This window comes from Heloderma suspectum, chromosome 2 (genome assembly GCF_057233095.1).
Source record: "Heloderma suspectum isolate Gila_16-S chromosome 2, 16-S_ref, whole genome shotgun sequence".
Classification (NCBI taxonomy): domain Eukaryota; kingdom Metazoa; phylum Chordata; class Lepidosauria; order Squamata; family Helodermatidae; genus Heloderma; species Heloderma suspectum.
In genome coordinates this window covers 252065436-252091654 of record NC_139459.1, presented here as the reverse complement: position 1 = coordinate 252091654, position 26219 = coordinate 252065436, and the positions used below count along the sequence as shown (strand labels likewise).

The 26219-nt window shown below is 43.3% G+C and overlaps 1 protein-coding gene across 5 annotated transcripts in view; it reads left to right on the top strand.

Moving 5' to 3' along the window:
• The first annotated feature begins 9320 nt into the window (after window positions 1–9320).
• Window positions 9321–26219, top strand: part of SH3RF2 (SH3 domain containing ring finger 2) — a 118051-nt gene continuing 101152 nt past the window's right edge. Inside the window, exons 1-2 of one of the 5 annotated variants that reach the window (XM_084838754.1) lie at window positions 9321–9468; window positions 10596–11107. In XM_084838754.1, the coding sequence (XP_084694880.1) occupies window positions 10727–11107 (381 nt within the window). In that variant the 5' untranslated portion in view covers window positions 9321–9468; window positions 10596–10726. Of the gene's footprint in view, window positions 9469–9508; window positions 9602–9648; window positions 9982–10595; window positions 11108–26219 lie in introns of those variants that run through there. The other 4 variants (XM_084838756.1, XM_084838755.1, XM_084838753.1 and 1 more) reach the window with 4 other exon arrangements.

Sequence of the window (26219 nt, the reverse complement as noted above, 5' to 3'; positions counted from 1 at the left end):
GCGGTCACTGAACTTGAGCCGGAGATCCTAGAGAGTGAAGTCAAGTGGGCCTTAGGAAGCATTAGTAACAACAAAGCTAGCAGAGATGACAGTATTCCAGCTGAGCTATTTAAAATCCTAAAAGATGATGCTGTTAAAGTGCTGCACTCAATATGCCAACAAATTTGGAACACTCAACAGTGGCCACAAGACTGGAAAAGGTCAGTTTACATTCCAATTCCAAAGAAGGGCAATGCCAAAGAGTGTTCAAACTACTGTACAATTGTACTCATTTCACATTCCAGCAAGGTGATGCTCAAAATCCTACAAGCTAGGCTTCAGCAGTATGTGAACCGAGAACTGGACACAACCCTCACTTGTGACAACCTCCTTATTTCCTGTGGACTGTGAGTTATTATTTCTTTGTTGTTCCATTGAAAGAGACTGTTCCATGAAGAATGTTTGTTGGATTTGTTCCATTTTTCTTTGTTCCATTGAAAGAGACTGTTCCATGAGACTGTTTTTTGGATTTCAAGACAGGCTTGAACTAAACTGGCTGAAAAGTGTCTATGTGTAGGGCATGTAGGCATGGAGACAGCACATGCATATTTAGGAACCCTGTAGAAACACAGAACTGTGTCATGGAGAGGCCCTTTGAGGGCAGCATTACCTGCAGAGGCCTATTTGTCGGGCATGTGTGAAAGGGCTTTCTCCTGTGCTGCTCCCAAGCTGTGAAATGTGCTCCTTCTAGAACTACAACTACAGTTGTCCTCCACTCTCTTGGCTTTTAGAAAGGGTGTGAAGGCACATCTTTTTAATCTAGCCTTTGAAATTATATAGTTGTTTTAAGGTTCTAAAGTTGTTTTGCGTTTTATCGTTATACATTGCTGTGCACCGCTACGATGGCTTTTTAGAAAATAAGGCAGAATATAAATGTCAATAATATTAGTTTATCAGTTAAAAGGGGAAAAAATGAAAACCCTCAAAATGGCTGGACAGGACCTGTGTACTTCTAGGACCTATGAAATGTTGAGAATGGCTGAGTGCTGAAAGCTGAGGATGTAAGTTGTGTGGGGAGGACGAAAATGTGAGGGAAAGAGAAAGGATCGGCCTGCTCAGGCCTCTAACACTGCATCATGTATCAACCAGAGGTGGTCATTGGGAGCCGTGTGGGAATTGGCTCTCCTGTGGCCCTGTAGCCAGCTTGCTGAGCTGCAGGGGCCATGCACTGGCATCCCAAACCTCACTACTTCCTCCTACAAACAGAGGGAGGTTGGGAAAGAGGAAAGAAAAAGATGGAGTATTGGAGCTGAGGCCCTGAAGGAGAGAGACAAATAACCGGCAGGGGAAGAAACTCAGAAGCATCAGGTGAATCACCATAGGACTGAATAAGCTATCCCTAATTACCTCCTTCAATAGATTTTTAGCCACTTATAGTGAGGCGGGCCCTCTTTCCTGGTTCACTTACCGTCCATTGCATCAGGGGAGCTCAGGACACCCAGCTAGCATAACCAAAGGACCAATTTGTGCTCTGTAAATGTTATGATCCTGGAACGCAGTCCTGAGTGTGTGTGTGTGTGTGTGTGTGTGTGTGCGCGAGGGGGGGGGTTCATGAGGAAGACTTGGATGAGGAGGAGATATGAGTCCCCAGTAGCCTCTCCAGCAACTCTGCCTCCTAGAAGCTAGAGGTTACAGTACTGGAGAAGGGCCCTTTAAGGAGCATGGCCAGCTCCTCCAGAGAAGCAGGGCCAACTGCCTTCATAAGGCTTCAGCCCTTTGCTGAGACGACATTCCTCCATTGCCTGCAGTAAAAAGAGAACTACAGCCAGCAGAGCTCATGGGGAGCTGTCTGTGGTCCTGACGAAGCCTTCCTGAATCTGGCCCTGTCTGACCCACTCAAGCTACATTAACTGGAACCTGATTTTACATTATGTGTTTTACATGACGTGACCCTGCTTATTGAGACATGACCTGGCATGATCTTACCAGATGAGACTATATCTGATGTGAGCTTCCCTATGTAAGTCTGCTATCAGTCCCCATGTGAGCCTCAAGAGGATACCGAGGTGCAGAATGGAGGATGTTTTACAAAATCCTGGGAACTTCTCTAAAGGGGAAACTGAGGGCCAAACTACACATTACATTAATTGCCTAGTGCTTATGTGGATTGCGGAGATCTGTTAGATTAGGGCAACACACAGTCCATGGGCTGAACGTGCCCCTGCTGCACCCCAAATTCATTTTAAAAAATCTTTTAGAAAAAAAAATTGGCATCCATAGTGGCTATGGAATGCCCAGAGCCACTATTTCCCCACACTATCTGCATCTCATAGAAACTAGCGATTGATGATGTATTGGCCCCAGGAGCATAGCCACGTCATTTGTAGCGTTAGAGGGGCCTAGAGATCCATAATGCTTGCTTAAGTTCATTATTGTTGCAATTCCCTTGCTAGTAAGCCTCTGAGCATGTGAAGATGATTCAAAGGGTCGACAGCGCAGCCTAGCACATTCCATACTAATGAGTGAGAGTGTTATCAAGCACTCTGCCTGGGAAGTGAACTTTGTTTACAGGTGGCTGTGCTGAGAACCAAGTGCTGTTAGTTTATGCTGGGAATGAACGGTAGAGTGCTTTCTAGTGTTGTGCTGACATGTATGGTATAAAACCCATTTGACCCAATGGCTCGTTCAGAGAAGCTGTCTGATCCAACCATTGGGTATGCCTGTGTGCTGTAAGTTACCCAATAAAGTCTCCTTGTAAGTAAACCTTTGAATCTGATTTATCACTATCTTGGAACCTCTGACCTAAGAGTTCAACACCCACGGCCGGGGCAACACCGATGGTGACTTAAGAAGTATATGCAATGCCTTATGGGAGATGCAACCATCTGCTCAACAGAATGTTAGACATCCTGTTACACATGGTCATTATGGGAGTTGCAGTCCCAACACATCTGGAGAGTGCCAGCTTGGGGAAGGCTTTATGATACCTAAGGGAGATTCCTTTTGATCACCACTAGCAAGGGCTTGTGCTTTAAAATTAAGATGCTCAGGACTCCATCCAGAGCTGCTCTCAACCTGAACCTGCTGTGCATACCTAGCTCTACAAACAAGAGCAAAAACCACTGCTAGGGGCTGTGCCAAAGATCTGGATTCAGATACTGGTTTAGAGAGCCTGCCTTTCACATCTACAATCAGATGTGAAACCTTGAGCAAGTCTGGGAAAATAGAGGAGTCAGCAGCAGCACTGCACCATTATGGCTGCCTCCACACGCATACTATTACTCCACACGCATACTGTTGCTCATGTGGACACAGTTCTGTGGGTCTATTCTACTGATTTGCATGATATATGTTTTCTCTGTGTGTGTGTGTGTGTGTGTGTGCACACGCAGAGGGATCCTGTGTGGGTTTTCACATGCCTAAAGCAAAGCAGTGATCTGCCTGTTTTCCAGGTGGTTCAGGTGTTTGCTTTCACAGATCCATAAAGGTAAGAACATAACCTTACATAAAATGTAAGAAGAGCCATGTTGGATCAAACCAAGGGTCTATCTAGTCCAGCATTCTGTTTACACAGTAACCAACCAGCTGCCCACTGGAAACCCACAAGCAGGACACAAATGCAACAGCATCCTCCTGCGCATGTTCTCGAGCAACTGGTGTACATAGGCTCACTGCCTCTGGTACTGGAGGTAGCACATAGCCATCAGGATTAGTAGCCATTGATAGCCTTTTCCTCCAGGAATTTGTCCAACCCCCTTTTAAAGCCATCCAAATTGGTGGCCATCACTACATCTTGTGGTAGTGAATTCCATAGTTTAACTATGAACTGTGTGAAGAAGCACTTCCTTTTGTATCAGTGGAGAATTCATTTTAGAAGAATATTTAGAGGTGATTTGGGGAACTTCTTTACTTACCTTCTGTGAAGTGGTTGTTCTGATGGACCAGAACAATGGGCATTCAAAGGAGTGTTTTTGTGCTTTGGTGCTCAGACCTCACCTTTGCCTTGTACTCTGGTTATGGTGCAAGTTATTCGAATTTTAGCCTCACCAGTTTGCCTTCTGTGAAACAGGTTTTTTGTTGCAGCTGTTAATAATGTGATTGTTCACATCCCCATGGTGGCCATTTTGTGATGGTGCCTACAGCACTTTCTCAAACTTGCAAATGTGCCTGCAGGCCCAGAACAGTTGAGGACTCCTGATCTATTTTTTTGTGGTGCCTCTAATCTTATCATAAGATATTAAGAGCATAAGAACATAAGAACATAAGAAGAGCCATGCTGGATCAGGCCAAAGGTCCATCTAGTCCAGCACTCTGTTCACACAGTGGCCAACCAGCTGTCAACCAGGAATCCACAAGCAGGACATGAATGCAACAGCACCCTCCCGCCCACGTTCCCCAGCAACCGGTGTACATAGGCTCATTGCCTCTGGTACTGGAGGTACCACATAGCCATCAGGACTAGTAGCCATTGAGAGTCTCCTCTAGGAATTTGTCTAACCCCCTTTTAAAGCCATCCAAATTGGTGGCTATCACTACATCCTGTGGTAGCAAATTCCATAGTTTAACTATGCGCTGTGTGAAGAAGTACTTCCTTTATATATCTGTCCTGAATCTCCCACCAATCAGCTTCCTGGGATGACCCTGGGTTCTAGTATTTTGAGACAGGAAGAACAATGTCTCCCTATCCACATTCTCCACACCATGCATAATTTTGTAGACCTCTATCACGTCTCCTCATACCCTCCTTTTTTCCAAGCTAAACGCTCCCAGCTGTTGTAACCTTCTCTCATAGGAGGATGCTCCAGCCCCTTGATCACTGTAGTTGCCCTTTTCTGCACTTTTTCCAGCTCTACAATATATTTTTTTAGGTATGGTGACCAAGATTGTACACAGTATTCTAAGTGTGGTCACACCATAGACTTGTATAAAGGCAGTATGATATTGGCAATTTTATTCTCAATTCCTTTTCTAATTATGCCTAACATGGAGTTTGCCTTTTTTACAGCAGCCGCACACTGGGTTGACATTTTCATCAAGCTGTCCACCACAACCCCAAGATCTCTTTCTTGGTCTGTCACCACTAGCTCAAATCCCATCAGGTTACACTTGAAATTTAGATTTTTTTGCCCCAACATGCATCACTTTGCACTTGCTTACACTGAACTGCATTTGCCATTTTGATGCCCGTTCTCCCAGTTTGGAGAGATCCTTTTGGAGCTCCTCCCAATCCCTTTTTGTTTTAACCACTGTAAATAATTTGGTGTCATCAGAAAACTTGGCCACTTCAGTGCTCACTCCTAATTCCAAATCATTTATGAATAAGTTGAAAAGCATTGGTCCCATTAGAGATCCTTGTGGGACCCTACTATTTACATCCCTCCGTTGCGATAATTTACCATTTATTCCCACTCTGCTTTCTGTTCTTTAACCAGTTCCATAAATTCACAGTTCCATAGAAATAACAACCCAGCCACAGTGCATTTACCTTTTCTGGGACATTTATTCATAAGTACATCCGCTGACAGACAAGTGTTGTAGTTTGCTGGCTGCTTAACAGAACACTACAAATGGATTTGTTGTGCTGTTTTAAGCTGCCATTTCAGGCCAGAAACGTGCAGGGGATAATGTTGCTCATATGGTCTTTCCAGTCAACTTCTTGGGCATATTGCGGGGGGGGGGGGGACACATGACTAGTGCAGATGCACCGTAAAATGCGATATTATTTCTGCGTTATAATTTTCAACTGGAAAACACACACCCAAATGACAAGCTTCTAGAGTCTGGAGCAATTGCTCATACAGACCAATATGACTTAGTGCTCCTCTCCCAGACATTAGTTAGAAAGTCTGAAGACACAGGTAAGTAGCATCTTTTGTTTCCTGCCAGCCTTCAAAGGAAACAAATATAGAGGGCTTTGTGTGCAGTGTTTATTTATGGCTGGGAGGACAAGCTAGCATTAGATCTGTAATTTGTAGCATCTTGTAACTACCACTCTACACATCCTAACCTTTGGGATCTTTAAAAACAGAAAAGAAGAACAAGGCTGCTAACACTTCCCCAAAGACAGGGCTGGACCATTTTATAATATATTTTTTTTTATAAAATCCCCAAGAGAAATGCCCTCCTGGCTGTCTTTCCTATCCCACCATTGTGTTCTCTATGATGGCCAGTTCATTCAAGGTCAAAACCAATTTACTGCTGCCGTAAGGCATACCTAAGGTGTATGTGAAAGGCCCTGTTGGGTCATTTATTTCCATGTAGAAATGAATGCATGTGGAGTGGGGATCATCCCTCTGAACTCCTTGTATCCAAGCAAGGTGACACTTGCACAGGAGCATACACCTGACCCTGTATAGACAGCCCACACACTCAGGAGTATGGGCTTCTTTACAAATGGCACAGTGAATACATAATGGGCAGAATAGGGCCAGTCAGCACAACTCCAATCCCCACTTGCACATATTCTTTTCTGTATGGAAAGGAACAAGGAATAGATGCACAGGACTAAAGACTCTGTAGGGGGAACAATTTCTACTGTGAAATGGACAATCTCTGGATTACAAGGTGACGGTGGTGTGGTGGTTTTTTTTTAATAAATCATAATTACCAAGCTCTCTCCCTTACAGAAAGATCCCCTTTTCTTCAGGTTACACATTACAAAGCAGAGGCGAAGAATTTGCAAAAACAACCATCCACTTATTTCTGGGAGATATTCAGATGTCCTTTCATCATAACTGCAAAATTATGATGAGTTGTCAACAACAAGTATGTTTCTGCTCACACTTGAATTCCCATGCAGTATCTCAGAATGTGTGTTGCATTTCCCCAGGCCCACCACAGTGAAAACATCACACGATACAGCTTTTGATCTGTCTATGTACTTATCCGTGATTGCATAAGGGACAGAAAGGAGTGATGAAAACTATCTGTCATCTTCCTTTCTGTACTTCAAGCCTCTCTCCAAATATCTTGACTTGATGTTACCTGAGTTTTGGGCAGACAAGGGTGCTTGGACACTGAAAGCTCACATTACCATTCCCCCAACCAAAAGCAATAAAAACAACAACAAGCCTGTGAAGCAACAACATCTTCAGCAGAATTCTGGGTAGGTTCCATTAAATTTTAATGGAAGGGCTCTGAAGCCACAAGTGACCAGTATGCTAGAAGATTTGGGTGAACAGCTCATGCCGAACACTGTGTGAAGGCAACATTATTACTAGCAATGTAATCTACATATTTAATCTCTAGAACAGCTTTCCCCATCCTGGTGGCCAGAGCCAGTGTCAAGGGTAGGCATGACTGGGCACCTACTGAGGAGGGTGCACAGCCAGCAAGAGCCCAAAGACAGAGCCTCCTGGAGTTGCTTTACTTCTTAATCATTGCAACCTACCTGTTCACCTGCCTGTTGCTCTAGCCAAGACAACCAAGGTAGTTAGAAGGAGGAACAGTAGATGCCACTGCCTCCTTGCTTACTGCCTCAGTGATGAAAAACATGAGGAGGAGCAATAGCAGCTGATGACAATGGTGGTGAGAAAGTGGACTCACTGTGGTAGGAGGCCCGTTGAGGGTGCCTTGCCCAAGTGCCCTCAAAAACCTGGAACTGGCACTGCTGATGTTTCGGACTCTCATCTTCCCAGCCAGCTTGACTAGTGGCTGGCTTGGGATGATAGGCAGTGTAGTCTAAAACATCTGAAGAACAGCAGGTTGGGGAAGGCTAGTCTAGACACTGCAAGCCTAATCAAGGGCCTCTTTACATACATGTGAGCTCTGACATACCCACAGCATTTGTGTATGTGCAAGAGCTTCTCCCCCGATTTCAATGTTGGAAGCAATTCAATGCCTCTGTCCCCCTGTCTGAATGAAATGGTTCCTGGCACTGAAGCCAGTGATGAAAGAAGCTTCCACTGGAGTTCCTTGTGTGCATCTGAAGTTCCAAATACGCATAGAACTTTGACTTGGAGCCATCATTCACATTCAAATAAACTGGGCTCACACCTTCTGTCTAGCAGTGCTGTTGAATCCCTACCCCTCCGCCCCCTGGATGGCAAACCACATTTGAAAGCTGAGAGTTTTCCATGAAATTTTATTTTCCTTTGAAATATTTTTTTTAAATAAAGGCAAAAAAAAATGAAGAACATACATAATAATATAACACGATTGCTTAAAGAAACTCACTAATTATACTGCATAGACTATCACCGATATGCTTGTGGAACAACTAGAGCGAAACAGCCTGAGTAGAAGCTCACCATCTAATGAAGGAATGAAAGTACAAGTTATAAAGCTTATATAAGGTGTGTGTGTGTTAGTGAGTAGAGACAGCAAGAGAGAGAGGGTAGTGTGCCTTCCTATGAGATATAGCATCTTAAGGCGCAATCCTATGCATGTTTAGACAGAAAAAAGTTAAGTCCCAGCATTCCCAGCCAACAACAACAATGATAATAATGTTTTTATTTAGGTTTTTACATGCTGGTTTTATTCTGGTATTGTATGTTTCTGCCATTAATTGCTTTGGGCGCTTAATGGCAGAAAGGTGGAGAATAAATTAAATAAACAAACACTACTTCCCTTGTTTTGTATAGGGATGGGATATTGTCCTAATAGCACAGTTTCCAGATGAGTATTAGCACTCAAATAAAAAACATTATTGGTGCCATCTTGAAAGATGAACAGCTGATAGTTCATTTGCATCACTTGGAAACTTTTTACCCATTTTCATCCCCTACTGTTCTTAGGGGATATAAAAGATGGTCTACAGTTGAATCATCACATAATTAAAGTATAGGGTTGCCAGCTCTTGAAATGAAACATTCTGCTAGAATTTGTTGCAAGAAGCAGAGTTTTTAAAAGCAAAGTGAATTCTATATAAACACACTCTTTCCAGCAGATTGTCCTAATTACACATCAAGTTTCATTTCATCTTACAGTGACGTCCTTATATGTCTACTCAGAAGTTAGTGCCATTGCTGCCAGGGCTTATTCCCAGGTATGTGGGCACAGGATTGCTGATTTAATCCATTAAAATGCATTCCTCATTCCTGTTATTTTCTATGCCTTTGTGCGCAGACTCGGCGTGCTTTTTTGTTGTTGTTTTCTGTCATCCTTTTACACTCCTCCTCCTCTGTTCCTAAAACAGGATCAGCTTCATAAAAAATAGTAGCTGAGCCAAATAATTGATCCAAGTTGCACTGGTACAAAACCAGAATAGCTCAAGTAAAGTTTTGCATTTTGTAAATCCCACCAAACAACCCCCTCCTGGTTCGTATTCAGACTTCACCATTCTCCCTTGTCTGAAATCTCTGCAGGAGTAGCAGCCTGGCAGCATATGAGTTAACAAGGCAGCGCATTTGAAGTTGAGCTAAGTGAGTAATGCACCTAGTTAAAGTTTTCAATGCGGCTGCAATTTGGAGAGTGAGAGAAAGGGGAAAGCAAGATCAGGAGCTGTTGTTTCATGAGCCGAACTCATTTTGAAGGGGTCACGAACGCAAGGTCAGTAGTATTCACAAAAATTAGTAGCTTGCTCTAGTTTCTTTTTTCACAGCTTCAGATAGAGGAAGCACTCGGGAAGAAGGTTTAGCTCCCAAAGCTTATGACCCCTCCTCTTCAGTGTGAAACTTCTTCAGTGAGTAATAATTAGAAGTATATAAAAGCTGGATTTTTCAGGGTTCAGGGTGAGGAGGGATTGGGAAGTGTGTCAGAGTTAGCAATATTTGAAAATGTAATCAGGGTAGATTTTATTGAGTCTTAACACACATGCACCTTTGTGTGATCTGGGATGGTGCTTGTTTCCACAGGCCATGACTTGAATTTGGGATTAAATGGCTGTTTCACTTCAGCTTGGCTTACGGTTGTGAAAGGTGCTAAACAGGTTGAGTTACTTTTATGCTGTGGGAGGAATAGATTTTTTCCCCAGGTTGTTTTTGGATGATCAAGTCAGCTAAGGCAAGGCAAGCTGCAAAACTGCCACTCTCCAGAAGTCATGAACGGCTCTTTTACTTCCAGGTATGCCAGAGTAATGTTTGCCATCAGAGTGACTTATATTCGGGGAGAAATAGAGAAAACTCAGGCATGCCTTTTTAAGATAATTTGAAACACCGTGGGTGGTTCCAAAAGAATGTGTGTAAGACCCGGCCTGTTTAGAAAAGGGGAGAGGAGGGTGGAGGCGTGTGTGCGCAGCCGTGTGTTTTAACAGAGCACCTTCTGTCTTTAACTGGTGGGATCTTTTTATGGCATTCACAATTTATTGTTTGTATCACATTCTTTTAAGATAGACTGATCTACAATACATCCCAAAAGGAACATATCATCCTGGTGTACTCACCTCACTTTGAATGGAACGAACAAGGTCCTCACATTTTGATCAGTACTTAGTTGCCCAAGTGAATGGAACATGGCTCTCTCCTGACGCACGTTGGCCGTTGGGTATAATTCTGCTTACCAGTACTTATTCACAAATGACTAATGCTAAACTTGGGCTAGAAGAGTGTGGGGGGAAAGACACCATACAAATTGGCTCATGAAGCATTGCTTTATATTGTAGGTGGTGGCATACATTTCATAATACTCAAGTAGTCAGGTTCTGCAATTTCCACCGCTCTGTTCTTTTTTTCACACAGGATGGTGACTTTCAGATTCTAAAATTACAAGTACCCTTCGTGGAACATTCCTGAGCCACCCCCTTTGTTACAGGAAACATCATGTAGATTTTTATGGCTTTATTAGCGACTGGAGTTTTTCATTAAAAAAAATGGATGATTTAGCTTTATTTGACATGTTAGAGTGCCCGGTGTGCCTGGAGAAGCTGGATGTCTCAGCCAAGGTGCTCCCATGCCAGCATACCTTCTGCAAGCCCTGTCTCCAGAGAATCTTGAAATCGCACAAGGAACTGAGGTGTCCTGAATGTCGAACCCTTGTCCTCTGCAGTATTGAAGAGCTTCCTGCCAACTTGTTTTTGATCCGCTTGTTGGATGGAATCCAATTTGGACCAAACGTGATGAAGTTTGGCTCACTCCAAAGATCGGGGGTCCTCTCGTCTCCTGCCTCCATCAGAAGAGTCCGGGGAGAGCCAAGAGCTTTACAACTCAATCCGTATAGGCTGACTTCCAATCCCAGGATCCCTGTGGAAGGGGTAAGGAGGGTTCGTTTCTTCTATCACTAACTTTATTAGCAGGATATTTTTAGGCCACTTTTCATTTTAAGGGGTTGAATGAATTCACTTAATTACAGAGCTAGCTGATTTTTCCTCAAGCTACCCAGCTAACTTAACTGGATTTATTTGGCAAGTCTCCCTTTAAGTTTAAACGTATTCCGGCTGGAACAATTTCAAACTAGGAATCTGGCTCCTGAGTTTTCAAGGGATTGCCATCTCCAGCTGAGCCCGAAATTGTGTTGCGACTTTTCAAGTGACATTGTAGTACTTCGATTTCCAGTCCTAGATTAAATCAGGGAATGGAGAATTTATACATATGAGGGAGCAAAACTATTTTCACACCTGTCAAGGACTGAGGAAGGTTTGATTTTCACAGCACTTAAAAAAAAAAGTAATGCTTTGTCCTCTGCTGTTACAATATGAGGTGTGTGTGTGTGGGGGGGGGGAGTTATTTGATCCTTTAAAGAGATGTGACTGGATCTGAATATGGTTAAAAAGTAGGTCAGCTGTGCCTGCATTCGTCCTGTTCCTAGTCATACCAGTCCTTCTGTTGTCAAGGGCCTTTTACAAAAGCTCATTGTGAGCTTTTTCCTCCCCTATGTGTGATTTCACACATATGTGAAGGCACCGAGCGAGTGGATTTGGGTGTTTGGCAGGCAAAGGCAGAGGCTTCAATATCAGGATTAATACTTACCTATGATTGTGCCTGCTCCTTATACAGTTTCAGAAGAGCATGACTTGGCAAGGAGCTTGCCTTATGCAGCTTGCTATGCCTTGGGTAAGCACATGCCTAGGAAGTACATGACTCTTGAAGAGTCCTGCTGTAATTTCCTTTCATTAGTGGCTATCTAGGGTCCCAGAAATCTCTATTGAGAGAAGAAAGACATTTTAAGGAAACCTCAATCGTTTTTTATTGTATCCCCAGTAAGGTGAGGTTAGGCTAGCTCATTAGCTCTTAACCAAAGATGTGATGCCATCTTTGATTTAAATTCATTGGGGCAGCTGGCCAAGATAAGCAATCAGAGCGAGTCATAAGGTATGAAAACAACTAAGTGTCTTCGCCCTACACCTGTCAAACCTGACACTATCTGTAACCTAGATCAGTCACTGATGGGTTATCAATCTAGTTTCACCCACTGTATCGCTTTCCCATCGCAAAGGCATCTGCAATCTTCCTTGTGTAATTCTCCTTATTCATGAAGGGTGGAATCCACCACATGGTACTCCTGTGCGAGTGCCATGGAAATAAACATGACAGTGTTTGGAAGACTGGATGCTTAACAGAACAAAACAAAGGCGAGAGAGATGCAGTTCAGCCAGACTAACCTACTACAACATGGTTTCATTTTAATAAACAGATATTTAGAACAGATAAAGAATGCCAGCATCTTACTTCTAGAAAATAAAAAAAAACTCCATTTCACATTGGTTTTGAGGTCAAATGCTTCAAAATGCCTAGATTGAAGACTGGATGCAGCATTGTACAAACATCCACCAGCAATGCATGGCATGGGCAGATTCAAAGGAACTCATGGCTTGGAAGACTATTACCATGTAACATCTGGCCAAAAAGAGATGACCGTAAATGTTAATAGCAGAAGAGCCAAGGTTAAGAGAAAGGTGCGGTTATAAGTTATAAAGTTATAAAATAAGATGACCCATAATGAAAATGGACTAGCTTTCAATCCCAGTCCTTAAAGACCAAATTTGACCTGGTGATTTAAGCAGAAAAAGTCTCAAAATGCATTTGAAATCCTATCTTCTCACACCCCTGTGTTAACAGGGAAATACTTTGCATGTTTACTGAGGAGTAAATCCCACTGTGTTCAATGGTGCTTACTCCCAGATAGTTGTGCAGAGGATTCCATTTAAGTCCTGTGTTTTTTATTTTATTTTTGGGGCCTCTAATTAATGTTTGTTATCAGGACAAGTATATCCTGTTAATAATATGCAATTGCATCATAAAATTATATATTGTTCAGCTACCAAAATTAAGAGCTTTTAAAAATCAGCTGTCAAAATGACAAAAGAAGGATAAACCACTGAAGGAGGGGTCTGGGAGTCTCAGGAAAGAGGATAATGGCATCTTGTACCTGTGCCATAGTTTAGTCACTTGTGAACAAGGCACACCAAATTGAGGAGTGGGGAATCGAGACAATTTTCCAGTGTGGTGGAAGAGATTTCCAGGAGAGGAGAAGGAAAACATAAAGGTATTACAGAAGATTTTTCTAAAAAAAACCAGAGCACATTTCAGGAGTCCAAGTAGATTGGCTTGGTGAATAGAGACTTATATTATGCAAGAGAGCAGTAAGGCTTATACGTGTACTTGGCAAAAATAGATGATGAACTTGAGCTATGAACTGCTAGGAACTGTAATGCATTATTGATTGGTAGCTATCTATACATGTCTCCATAACCCATATTTCTTGAGCCAGCATGCTGACCCAGATGCACATACACATTCGCACAAAATAAGTCATTGCACCAGACCGCAGCCGTAAGAACGGTTGAAACTTTAACAGAGCAATTGTATGCTCAAATTATGCCGGGACCGGGGATATGCTGTAGGGTAGGCAACGTGGTGCCTACTGACACTAATGCACCCCTGACACCTTTCTTGGCACCTGCCAAAGTGGCTACCCCTCCCACTTAAAAAAAATTAACACATTTTCTTACCTGCAGCTGGGATTGCTGTGAAATAGGTTTCTCTTGGTGCTGAAAACAGTGGGTTCAAAAGAGTTGTTTATTGTGTTGGGGCTCACCACTGCCTTGTCCTCATTCTTTTGGGCATGTTACTTGTCCTTTGCCATACCTCCCATGGCAGCCATTTTGCGGTGTTGCCCAGGAGAGCTTCTCAAATTGCCAGATATGCCCATGGCCCAAAAAGGTTGCCTACCCCTGCTGTAGGAGGAAAATACAGAAGTAGAACATACAAAAATGGTGGAAAAACAACAACAGGCACACCTCTCAGCATCCCTGGAAATTCTGCCACTGCCCACCAATCAGAGACTGCGCCAGCCTCGAAGCCCACATGCAACACAGACAGAGGAAGCCAATCTGCACAGGCTGAGCTGGGGGCATGTCCATCTAGTTGCTACAGTCCCAACATGTAAGAAACATGGGAAACTAGGCAACAGCCACCAGCTCAGGTAAGGGAGCCCTGTGGCACTGTCTGTTAAAGCAACAACACACACACTCAGGAGGTTGCTGGTTTGAATTCCCCCCTGGGCAAAACATTTTATCTTCCCCCATCTCCCAATGGAAGAAAGACATACAATCAGGCAGCAGCAACAAGCAACAGAATTCTGCAGTGCAGTCTACAAAGTTGGCACACTAGCTTTCAATGAAAGGGGTACAATGTATAGTGTAAATGTGCTCCTCTGGTGTGCCACTCACATCCTGCCCATGTCCCTGTCCCTGCCCCATTTCAGCCATTCTGCTGGCGTATCTGAGAAGTTCTACCAGCATACTTTTATGGTAGTTGCATATCTGGCATTCCACCAGTGTAGCAGGGTTTCTGCTGAATCCTATGTCCCCTCCCAGCTGGTGTAACATAAGTATAGGATTACACTGTAAGTGACCCAAATTATTACCTAGATACACACAAAGTAAGATCTCAAGAGAAAGAAACAATTTCTGTTGCATGTAATAAGATTTCAGTGCTCTGAATTCTACTACCAACCGCAGTTCCATATTTAGAATATGTTGTATTCATTTCCATAAACGTCCTTGCAGGATCTAGGCTTTAGAGGGATATTTAATTTGTTGGCAAGGTCTAGAGGAAAGAAAGAGAACATGCTGCCTTGGAAGAAATCTATAGCCCATTTCACACATGCGAAGTGCCCATGTACTTTTATCATGCAATTGCAATCTTCCCATGTATGATTTTATGTCACAAAAACTCAATGTGCACTGGTCTGTACATGGATAGAGCCACATCTGGCAATTTGAGAAACTATCCTGGGCACCACAACAAAATGGCTGCCATGGGAGACATGGCAAAGGACAAGTAACCTGCCCAAAAGACTGAGTACAAGGCGGTGGTAAGGTCTGAGTCCTAAAACAATAAACAACTCTTTTGAACCCAGTTTTCAGCAGCAACAGAAACCTATTTCACAGCAGTCCCACCAGAAAATGACTGCAATGGGCAACCTGCCCAAAAGTACAAGGCAGAAGTGGGATCGGAGCCCCAACACACTAAAAAAACTCATTTGAACCCACAGATTTCAGCACCAACAGAAACCTGTTTCACAGCAATCCCAGCTGCCAATAAGACAATGTGTTTTGTTTTAAGGGGGGAGGGGGAGGTTGCGCCAAGAAAGGTGTCTGGGGGTGCACTGGTTCCCGCAGGCACCACCTATCCCCTGGTCTACACACACAAACAGGGCCTGGGTATTTGAAAGAGGACTAACATATAACAGAAGGGGGAGGGGGAGAACAGGCAATATGACTTCTGAGAAGCATGTTGTGAAATTAATATTTCTGTTCAATGGCACTATGAATGCCCTCATATTTAAATGTCTGGAACATAGATACCTTTTTAAATTGTGGGGATGGGTCAGAAGTCAAAAATGTAATGTTTGGAGATGACAGGTCAGTTTTTATAATTTCCTCTAGTTAAGGAATACATGGAAGAGGAGGTGATGGTGATTGCATCAAAGAGGGTACCAGATTTGCTTTCAGCGATAGCCATTGACTCCCTTTAAGCCATCACCAAAGAACCGATTGTGAAGCAGAGCTTTGCTAGCCAATCCACAGCCATTCTGTGGATCGCAGACTGGGCTGTAGGGAGAAGAATTGTGCTCTTGATGGAGCTCTTAGGTGGATGGAGGAACACATCAAAGCAGGAGCAGAGGTTCTGACCATGAACTGTTGCTATATTGCAAGGCTCCCTGGACCTTCTGTCTTATAACTGATAGCAAAAGGAGTCCCAGCATCCCTGTGGGTGGCCAGTGAGGAAACTGGGTGGGAGGACAGCTAGTAGAAGAGCATTTTATCGCTAAAAGGAAATAAGCACCCTGGCTTCATTGCCTGCATATCAGCTGTGGGAGCTGCGTGCTCAGGACTTTGCCTCACCCATTGGTATTACCTCACTACAAAGTCCTACCAGTCACATTGCCATGGGGTGACTGCTAACCCCAAAATTCTAGTTATCTAATCCACAGTGTGTCCTCTCCCATAATAACTCTGTGTGAACAACTTCCAAACGCTTGAATTATCTGATAAGCAAGAGCCTACCATATGCAAGATATTTCAAAATCCCTTTCAAGGCAGGGCCTTTTCAGTTGATTTTAGACCACATCAAAGGTCATCAGCCATCTGTGTTGCTATATACTTTAGTAGAGAGGAACCTTGCAAATTTGCCCACCTGGCTTCTCTTGCTGGTTTCTGCTTTAAAGAAATCTTAAAGATCCCTTTGTTCAACTTTTCCCTCTTGTTTCCTCTCCTTGCCTGGCTCCAACCCTGCAAGAAGACAGCTCCAACCACACCAAACTCAGCTTCCGTTCCACCATTCCAAGTTATATTTCATACCGCAGTCTTTGGCATCATGCAGACTCCACACTTCCCTGCAGGCAGTGAAATACCTCCTTCCTGGATCTCAGCAGGCTGCTAGCTTGCTGGCTAGATCTGTGAGAACAGCTTTGAACAGAGCAACATCAGGGAAATTGACCTCTTCACAAGTTTAGCAATGGGGTGAAAGTGAGTGCTACCAAGCTGGAACCACATTCACTGCACACATCCATGATTTCTCAGAAGGCAGCTCTCTGTGGAGAGTTAAGCTCATCCTCATTTTGTTTCCACTGAAAATACTGTTGATATCAGGACGCACTCAAAGTCTTGAGGAATCACCAAGGCTGCAAAAGCATCAGCTTCATAGGTGTGGAACACAAAATGCTTACAAGATTACTATACTATACCACCACTTAAGCCTACGTAGACTTACTGAAATGCCATGGAAAATGAAAGTAGCTTAAACACATGTAAACAAATGGAAGTGGTTCTCACAGCAACAGAGAACTTGGAAAAGTGCTCTCCCTTTTGTAAGGATCCGTTTTGTAAGGAGACAGAGTTGGAGAGAGCTGTCAGAAAGCTGAGGACTGTTAAGCCTAGAAATAAGGGCTGTACCAAATAGTCTCCCTTTTTTATTTTGGGATCAACAATAGCAAATTCAGTGTAGCAGAATTCTTTTTTTATGGCTACTGCAAATATTCACATTTTTCCTGTTCAGTCATGCCGGCCACATAACCACGGAAGTGTCTTCGGACAGCACTGGCTCTTCGGCTTAGAAATGGAGATGAGCACCATACCCTACAGTCGGACACGACTGGTTGGGGACACCTTTACCTTTTTATTAGTACAATCATTTCACCTGGCTGTTGCTGCTGCTTTGCCATCTTTCTCCCTTAGCTACTGTTTCTTTCTCTTCCCACGTGGCTACATAGATGAGCTAATCAGAGATCACAGACTATAGTAAATAAGCTGCCATCATCATAACATGAGGCAGTCCATCAGATGTGGTTACATGATATTGTCAGTGAGCCAAGTGAATGCAGTTGAGAGTGAGAGCAAGTGAAGGCAGTGTAAGTAAATGGGAGAATATTTTTTATAAGAATGCTGAAAAACTGTTGAATGGGAAGGCATTTTTCAGCACTGTGCTGAAAATGTTCACCAAAAAAACTGTGAGTAGTGTTGGCTTAGCCCTAAAGGAGGGTGAAAAGGAATGTGTTTGCATTCTACAGATACACTGGAGGAATTAATTTGGGAACAGATCAAATGTTGATGTTCATTTTTGTGCAATTTGAATGATTTTGCAATAGTCTAGAATGAACCAAAATATTTGGGCTCTGTCAAAAACCTTTGAAACGTCCTACAAATTCCCACAAAGCTATTCTCAAGCTCTTGTCTGATGTCACATCATTTTCTCATTATATTTTTCTGTGCTTCCTCACGCTGGGCTGCCTTGTTGTGTTGAACCGCTGCTGTTCCTTTTGCCTCCCGTCACTTTCCTTTTCCACTGTCTCTTTGGTAAAGAGAAAATAATGTCAGCACATAGTAACAATGAACAGACTGACTTCATCATGCAACAGTAGCTCATGTGGGAAAACACATACTACTCAAAATTTCCAAAAGCCAGCCCTCTGAAAACTTGACACTATTTTAAGAAAGTGCTAAAAACCAACTGAAATGCCAGATTTTGTTTTAGTACACCCTAGGAATTAATACAATAGAAGTGGGAGAAGGACTTCTTGGACACAAGAAGAAAAGGCAAATTGTACATTATAAGTTTTGATTGATGGAATATTATGTTTCGTAGTTCCAAGACATTCCTCATTGTATAGGGCCTATACTATAGGCAAACATCACTAGGATAATGCCTATTAGTAAGTATTAAGCTTGATAGCAAAAATAGCTGAATTTTCTGAGAGAATATATCTGAGACTACCAGCTTCTGGATTTCGGAAAAAGAAGACAGATATTCTCATCATGCTCTGCTGACAACCTGACCCTTAAGACATCTGACTGACTATTGCAAGAGTACATATGGGAGCCAGTATAGAGAGGTTAAGCCAAATCTCTGCTCTACTATGATCTCACTAATGGTACAATCCTGTGTGTGTTTACTCAGAAGTAAATGCCACTGTGTTCAGGGGGTTTTACTTCTAGATAAATGGTATAGATTTGCAGCCTATGGAAAGTTACTGGCATATGGAAAGTCAGTGTTTCTCAGACACAGCCACCACCACCTATCTGAAATGATAATACTGACCTGCCTTGCAAGGTTGTTGTAAAATTACGGAGATACATAAAGCACTATGAACCCAAAATGCGAGGAGGAGGAGGGCGGGGGAGGAGAAAAACTTTACGAATTTTTCTTCCATAGAAAATGAAGTTGCAGCTTTTTATTCTGATACATGGTTATAATCTGAAAAATATTTGGACCTTTCTGAGAGTTTCCTGGTTTTTTGTGCTGCTTTGATCAGTATATTCACTTCATGGATGTGCAGTCACCTCTAAATGGGGGACAGAGATCCTTTAATAATGCACATTCTGCTACTCAATCATAAGGACAGGAGGAATTTTGGCACACACAAAAATCAGGGCAATCATCAACTGTCACCAAAAACAAATCGAAAAAACTTCTTTAGATCTTTAAAGCCTAGGCAGAGCAACAGGACTTTGCTTTTTAAAAGTGTTCTACAAAAGAAAGCCTTCCCCTTAGAAACAAGTAAATTGTAGGGAACTCAGTTTGTCTACCCAAGATGAATAAAGGGTTTGGAAAGAGCAGAACACAAGGGAGTTTAAATAATTTAAAAGATGATGCTTCCCAACCATTAAATCCATTCTCTCCTGATGCAATATATAGTAACATTCTAAGGATGAACAGCCTCAAATCAAAGGAAAGGGGGAAGAAGGTATACAGCTCTGACACAAACGAATGGCACATGTAGAGAAATGTTACTGGATGAGGGTCCCTGCACAAGAATTGCCTCAGTGGATATGGCAGTGTTCGCTCCTTTATCCCCCTTCTTCCTGCCAAGAATGTGGTTCATGAATTACAAAGAGCTATTTGGGTTGTTATAAACATTATATAGGTCAAGAAGAAACATTGGATCAAACTGGAGCAGTCCAAAAGAAAAAAAATCCCACTGCAATCTCAGAGGGATATCAAAGATCCTTTGAGATATAAAAATGTTTCATAAAAAGTTCTATGTTGCATTCTCCACGTATGAACAAGAGAGCAGCATCCCTCCCATGCTGCTGATGAAACGGGTAATGCATCTACCGAGATAAAAATACACTCAACTCCAACGTTGCCACCTTCACACAAATCTCTTGATATGTACTGTAATACTTACTTCTCTTTCAAAAATAGCTTTCCAACCCCCCAACTTTTTTTTAAGGCAACTTGTTCTTCCAAAATTAGCCTCCAAAACTAACCTTCGCAGATTACTAGTCTTGGCATGCCAGGGTGGCCAGGTGCCCTCTTTTACAGAAGACGGTCCTCTGTTTGAAGACATCCTGTATTTGAATGCTAGCCTGTCCAATTCCAGTTTAAAGGTAATGATCCATAAGAATTGTTGCCCAGTCATTGTTTAATTGTTTAGCATCTAAACAGCGGACTGAACAGGCAGACACACAGGTTACCTGGTCACAGTCTTCCAGTAAGATGTGGTGTATTTCTATTTGAATTATAATAATTATGTCTAAATTTGCATTCTGTACATATAAATTAACATATGCAAATGTTATGCAAATCACTGCCCTCTTTTGCCCTCTTTTTTGGCAATTCTTAAGTGGCCAGCCTATGTGGCTCAGTGCTTCACCAAGTTTTGCATACTAGAAAGAACAACTTGCTATTCTTGACATAAGAGAGACTACACAACTTGCAGCTCCCAAGCTATGCATGGCTATTGGACCTGCCAGATAAACCTTCTGTTTCTGTGGCTTGTCTGACTGAAACAACAAGGGACCATTGATCAAGCACCTGGGATGCCATACATGACCTGAGAACCACAGGCAATGATAAGGTTATCTCAATTCTTAGTCCTAGCATGAACGAGAGTTCTACCACACTTTTTCAGCTCACTTAAGCCCCCAAGTCATCCTTTGACCATATAAATAAATCACAGGCTGATGCAAGTGAAAATGGGTGCTGAGCTAGGATAATGGTTCACATCAGAAAGCTGAAGGCAATGAGCAGCTGGACCCAGTATTACAGCATGGGCCCATTGTGTAGATAGAGTCTTCCCCAGCATGGTACCCCCCAGCCAGGTGCCCACATCTGGAGGGCACCGTGTTGGGGAAGGCTAATAACTATTTGACCCTGCCTGCAGCTCCTTCCAGTTGCCATTGCCAATGCATAGCCTGCTTCTGACATAGGCAGTAAACACAGGCTCTACCACTTCACCCACAAATGGAGGCTTGATATGACTGAATACTGCTCTGTTGTATTATTATTATTATTAAAACCTGCATATAAAATAAACTAGCTGGTCAGGGAGAAGGCCAGGTTAGAACTTGATGTCAGGGTTGGAACTGAGCCCATAGAGCCCCAAAGCAGCTCTGATTCTGAGGAAGAGCTACAACCCGTGGGAGAGGAGCCCACTCATCTGTCAGAGGCACAGCTGCAGGGAGAGCCCCCTCCCTCCAGTTCGCATTCCTGAGAGAGATAGTGACCCTGGCAGCGAAAGAGCAGGAGAGCGGTTGTTGCTAGACGCAAGGCACCGGCACAGAGAGAGGTGCGAGGTGGAGGGCACCAAGAGGAGGTGCTCAGCCCGTTTGGTGCTCCGGGAACAGCTGTGTCCCGATGCCCCACAGGTAAGGGTGGGAGCCTTTCCTCCTAACCCATAAGTTTCAGAGTTTTCCCACCTTCCTTCAAACAGGAACCAACGGCGTACATGGAGCTTAGGTTACCCTGTTAGGATACCCTTTGCAGTTCCTTGCTTAGTCACTGGCAATTAGCATCTGAAAGAGTCATTAGGTTGTAACGGAATAAAGCCTTGGAAAGAATCCCTTTTGTCTGCGTCTTGTTTTGGCAACTGGAGAGGACTTTAAGAGGCAGCTAGGGCACTCCTGACACTCTTCTCTCTGACATCTACTATTCTATATGGAAGGATATTTTTAAATGGAGGAGCATTACATCATCTGAGCCCCACATGCAGTCTGAAGTTCTGTCCACACCACAGGTTTACCATCCCAGTGAAGACTAGGGCATAGGTTGGTTGCAGACAGCATGCTTCTTACTGGCTGATTCATGGTTTGACCGTCAGGACCCCTCTTCCCTAGGATGGCCTTGTGTCCTACTTGAAGGTGTCTTCTATTTAAAGGGCTACCAAATAGAGGAGATCTTCAAGTAGGCTTTACATTAGAGGAAAGGTTTTATTTACTTATAGGTGTGCTCAACCAGTCTGCAGTGAGTGAGAGGCCCTCCCACAAACTTCCTGTCCCAGCACTTCCTGCTCTGTTACAAGATCATGAGTCTCTCCACTTAGTTCCATTACTCATGATACAACCCCCACTCACATCCACATCCACTCACCTACTCACAGCTTTAACCCTTCGCTTCACTCTGCTGGCACTGAAAAAAGAAGAACTGCTCTAGGAACAGACTCCATAGTTCTGGCAACTGAAGTCTCATTCCTAGAGTATCCCCAGAACATCCTAGGTAGCAGGCAAGAACTGTTAAAAATATACCTGCAAAACATAATTGTTATACAATATTTTATCGACCATTCAAAATACGTTGCTACAATTACCTAGGTTCTGCTGTCACAATAAACCATAGCTGTCACTAACCACCAGGAATGGGAAGGGGGAGGAGTGCTGAATTCGGAGGGGGAAGTAGGGGGGGAGAAGTACACGACCCTGGGATTGCTCCCAATCAAAAGCCAGGATGGAGTGATTGGGCGGTGTGCCATCTGAACCATGCCATAGAAGAGAGAGGAGTACATATGGAGAGAAGAAGTGCCGAAGGAGGTCTGAGAAGCTAGGCCTTGCCCCACCATCAAAATAGCCTTCCAGAAAAACCAATTGCCAACCAGCAATATACATGCTAATCATCTAAGAATTTAGTTGTGCTACTCCAGGGGCAGGCTGGGGGCCATTTAGGCAAGGTTACAGCTGTCCAGAGCCCTTCCTCTAGCCTTGGGAAAGTTGGCACGTAACTTCTCCTGCCTTGTCTAAACCTCCCAGAGAATGTGAGGAAACCTTGGATGCCTCCCACTCCCCATTCTGATCCTGTTAAAGCTGCCATCGCTGCACACTGCTGCGATAAGCCCACTATTCCATTTCTGCTGTCCAAACAATGCTACTGTCATTGTGCCGGTCTAGATCGGGTGGCCAGGTAAAATTCTGTTTTATAGAAGACAGTCCTCTATTTCAAGAGCTGTCCAGCCCAAGTCTAGTTTAAAGATAAAGAATCATAAGAAGGGAGAGCAAGAAGGGCCTTGAAGCATCTGGGCAGCAGTTGGAGCAGGCACATCTGGCCACCTGGTCACAGTTTCCCCCACTATGGTGAGACATGCTGTACTTCTGTTTAAATGACAGAAATCATTTCTAAATGTTCATTTTTACATATAAATTAACAGATGTTAAAATGTTATACAGTTCTGTATCCTCTTTTTTGGTGATGAGTAAGTAGCCACCCTGAACATAAAGGTGTCTGAAGGAGGGATAAAGTAATCACAGTAGCATGCTTACCTACTGCTTTTCAGTGATTTAAATCAACCTTGGACAGGAAGGAGGGTTACCCTCTCCAATATCAGTATGACCAGGAGAGTAATGCTACCTTCCAGATCCTTCTCCTTCCTCTCGTTTGTTTCATTATGTTCATGTAACATGGAGGACATAAGAATACATGCTGGGAAGGATGCGGAAGCAAGATCTTGCCCGCTGGTCTTGCACCCACTTGCCTCTACATGTTGAGTAGAACGTCTGAATGCTGCTTACACATGTACAAGTTGTATACCTATACACTTCCTCTACAAAAGACAGGGTTCACAATCGTGCTTAAAGAGCTTACTCACATATAGTTGTACATGCGTAGGCCCCATTCAGCCCTTCCACTGAATATGCAGAGGTCAGGACCAGGGCCAGCACATGTGGTGATCTGGCTCCACAAGCCCTTCATTCACTCCCTGTACATGTTGTGTGTAGGGATGCTGGAGAAATCCGCTGCAGACCCAAACGAAGCCAAATTCCCAGGAATCCGACCTCTGGATTGTGCAGCAGACTGGCATCCCCTTACCTGGTGCAGCGCTATAGTTTACGGGGTGGCTCTCCAGCTATCTAAAAGGCACGATAGGCTAAAGGCAGCCACCATTAGCCTATCGTGGGAAAATTACAGCTGTAAACTGCATCTTTTACAGCATTTGCAGCTGTAACACACTTCCTTCTATGTAAATTGTGGTGTAAAAGGTTGCAATTTACATAGAAGGAAGTGCTTTATGGCTGTAAATGATGCAATTTACAGCTGTAACTTTCCCACAATAAGCTAATGGGAGCCTCCTTCAACCTATCACACCTTTTAGACAGCCAGAGAGCTGCCCCATGAACTATGTATAGCAGACACGGCAGGGCTCTGGGGAAATCTGCAGGGCCCTAAGTGGCCCGGACCTCCCCACAGCGGATGCCCCTCCCCTGACCAGGAGGTTCACCCATCCTAGTTGTGTGACATGGCTAGAGCCAGGAATCCATTGAAGGTGCTCAAATGACTTTGGGGTTGGTCTTGGTGTTATTAGACAGATTGTCAAGGCAAGTACCATTTTGACCATGATTACTTCCCAACATTCTTTGTTCCACTGCTGCAGAGGACTAATAGGAAAGGACACACACAATAAACACTTTCCCATACTATTGCCAAGACCTCTTCGTGACAACAACAGCACATCTGGCTTGACAGATATTTCTTTGCTTCAGAATCAACACAGTTGATTTGTATTATATCAATGTACATCCCAACACTGTTTGCTTTGTATTCTTTCTCCCTGCAACCCATTTTGGCATGTTACTGCTGGGTACTGTAATTAGGACGGAATTCACTGAAATGTGGAAACGGTGACAACCTGAGGATTGGAAAAGTAGTTTACTGAGGCACATCACTCTATGAAGGAAGGCAATATTTGGTGCTGAGTTTTAACACAGGCTTTGAAGTTTGAAGTACATGTCTATAGTTATTGTATCTATTCCATTGCAGAGAGTAAAAGCAGGTTTTACTCTCTGTAAAAAGCAGGGAGGGGGGCAAGTTCAGTGGGAAAACAGCATGAAAGGAAAGGCTTAAGAATCCCCTCTCCTCTCATGTTAGTCTCCCCCTTCAAATTGCATCCTCTGCATTTTAGAAAATAAGGAAAACTGTAGAAAGTATCACAGAGCTACATGGAGAGTTGAGGTACACCTCAGAATCATTTTGTTCTTTCAGAAGAAATGAAGAGAGCTCTTTTTTCACATCCTCAGGTGGTCTGGAGAAATTCTGAAAAAGTCTTTCTGTGGCAGGGGACTTACATTTTTAGCAGAGAGTAGCAGTCAGAGGCTTCTCTTTATTTCTTCCTCACTGGAAGATGTCTAGCTCTTAGTCCCTGTGACAACCTATCACCTTACTTAACAATAGAATGTGCCAAGTCAAGATGTACCTGGACCAAACCTTCCCAACAGGGTTTAGACTCATCCTGTCTCTCAGCATCAAGAACTGTCAAGTAAGAAGGGCTGCTGGGAGATCATCCAGCTCAGCTCAATCCCATGACAATATAAATATTTTTTTTAAAAAAAAATAGGTAGCCATCAGGGAAAAGAGCACCCAAAATAATAACCACATTTTGCAAGAAGAAAAACCAAATGACATAAACAGAAACCTAAATTCTGCTGTCCAGATATATTTATTTATTCATAACGTTATTTATTGGTTCCCTGTTGAGCCCCAAAAAGACCCCCAAGATTACGTTAAAATTAAAACATATACAACAATATCATAATAAAACAACATGCAAAACAAATTAAAACAGGAAGGGGGAAAACATCTTTAAAAACAGAAAGCAGAATTACATTTAAAACACTCAAACCCCAGGCAGAACAAAACGTTTTAACGGCCTGCCTAAAACTAAACTGTGCTGTGGCCTGGTTTGCACATAACACATGTTTAACCCATGAGTTGGTGGGGCTGCACCAAGTGAATGAGCACAGTGCCTCCTGCCTGATCACTGCTTCCGCTTTGTATCCGCTTTCATTAACAAACTAGGAATGCTCCATTCCTGGGTTGCTTGACGCGACATGCAAACCCAGAACTCTGGGTTGTTGAGGGACAAACCACGCAGTGTTTTTTAACCCAACAACAAACCATGAGTTCAAACTGGGTTGTTTAACCCTCAACAACCCAGAGTGCCATGTTTGGACCAGACATGATGCCTAACAGGAACTAATTCCTGGAATTTTTAGTGAAGCAGAGGCAAAGCGGAAGCAGCAAGCAGGCGGGAGGCAGCGCACGCACTCACTCCCACATGGCCCCGACAACCCATGGTTTAAACAACTTATGGGTTGTCATTCTGTGTGAACCAGGCCAGTATATAGGCAGATGTGCTAATTTTAGTACATTGGGCTG